This window comes from Gavialis gangeticus, unplaced genomic scaffold, assembly GCF_001723915.1.
Source record: "Gavialis gangeticus isolate Ggan-Ray unplaced genomic scaffold, GavGan_comp1, whole genome shotgun sequence".
NCBI lineage: Eukaryota > Metazoa > Chordata > Crocodylia > Gavialidae > Gavialis > Gavialis gangeticus.
This window is the reverse complement of record NW_017729009.1, coordinates 21,465,696-21,467,244: the sequence shown is the minus strand read 5'-3', so window position 1 is coordinate 21,467,244 and position 1,549 is coordinate 21,465,696. Positions and strand designations below refer to the sequence as shown.

At 39.1% G+C, this 1,549-nt stretch overlaps 1 protein-coding gene across 1 annotated transcript in view; it reads left to right on the top strand.

Annotated features, from left to right (window-relative positions):
* Positions 1 to 1,253, top strand: part of DOK5 (docking protein 5) — a 113,843-nt gene extending 112,590 nt beyond the window's left edge. The window contains exon 8 of the mRNA XM_019510215.1: positions 567 to 1,253. Within this exon, the coding sequence (XP_019365760.1) occupies positions 567 to 634 (68 nt within the window). The 3' untranslated portion in view covers positions 635 to 1,253. The remainder of the gene's footprint in view (positions 1 to 566) is intronic.
* The last annotated feature ends 296 nt before the right edge of the window (positions 1,254 to 1,549 follow it).

The window sequence follows — 1,549 nt, the reverse complement described above, 5'->3', positions numbered from 1 at the left end:
GCATTGGTGAATGTTCCCAGTGTGATGAATGAAAAGTGATGTGTCACTCAGTCTGAGCAAATCCATATTAACGCAGCTCTATTTACACCTTTACTCAAGGCCATGGTTTTCTATACTTCCACTGGAGTATGTATAGATGTGAGGCTATCCTTTCCTGCTCTGCATTGGACCTTTGGGGTCAAAGCAACAGGGAGAGAGAAGAGGAGTGCCAGGAATGAATGGGTAGAGCCTTGGCCTCTCCCACTCAGCATATCAACTAGCAAAACTGAGTCATCTTGGAGAAAAAGTGATCTCTGCCAATACATGGAGATCACTAGCAGATTAGTTCCACTTGAGAGCAAGAATGGAACCATGAAGGGAAATGCAGTTCTCCAAAGTCCCTCCTCAGTCCTGTACTGCTGGCTCAGTACAATAGATTGCATGGGGGCAGTCTTTCCCTCAAGTAATTTAAGTTACCTAACATGTATTTCATTCTTAGCCAGTTTTGTAATAAAGTACCATGCACAGATACTCTACCTGCTTGACTAAGTTTTGTTTTGTTTTCTCTTGCATTTGATTTGCAAAAGATGTTTCAAGCCCGCTGAAGCTTCATCGAACAGACACTTTCCCCACCTACAGATCAGAGCATCGATAAAAGATTGCAAAGCACTTAAAACTCTTTGTCTTGTGACAGACTGCCCCGGTGGATAATAATGATGATGGCAAGCAGGAAAGCAAAGTGGAATTACTGGGGGAAAAAAATCAGCTTGGATTAAGAAGTCCTGCAATACAATATATTTTATTTTTTACTTTGGCAAAAGTGAAATCTGTTCTGCAGATCTTTAAAAAAGAAATGACTCCAATGTTTGTTTCATATTTTACATCTGAACAGAAAGGAAATTGACCCCTTAAATATGACTTGATGTTTTTGTATGATAGATATCAGTTGTAAATATATTAACTTGTCCTCTGATGTGGAGCACTGTGATTTCACTTTGTCTAATTCAGCTGTGAGGTGATGTCAACTGTGTCAGCAATCCCATGGTTCATGTTTGGTGTAGCTCTTACTCTTTCTTTACTAACATAATTGTTCAGACCAATCCTTGACCTTTGAGAAATGGTGGCCAGTTTTATGCGGCAGTTAAATCTATTCTTCCTGTGTACAGAGTCTGTAGAAGACTTGGTTGACTTTTAAAGGACATTGTCAAGTGTCTTATTTTTCATATGTTTGCTTCCAGCTCTGGTGGCTAGAAATAAAACATTTTTTCTCACCATTTTTGTGCTTTTTCATGTGAATGCCAGCATTGGCAGTACAGTGATTTCAGGAAACTGTGCATGGCCATAGTCAATAATAAGTTAGCAGAAGGAAGTAAATGGGAAAGTGGGTTATTTTGGGTCCTCTTGAAACAAAAGCAAGAAACCCTTATAATAGCTTAGAAGGTATGGTATTTTTTTTTAGAGAAGAGAATAGGAACTTCCACAAGATTTCCTACTTGAGCTTCAAATAAGTTTTGAAAATGGCCCCATTTTTGCCTCTTTACTGTACTTGACAGTGAGTCTTGCCTGGATA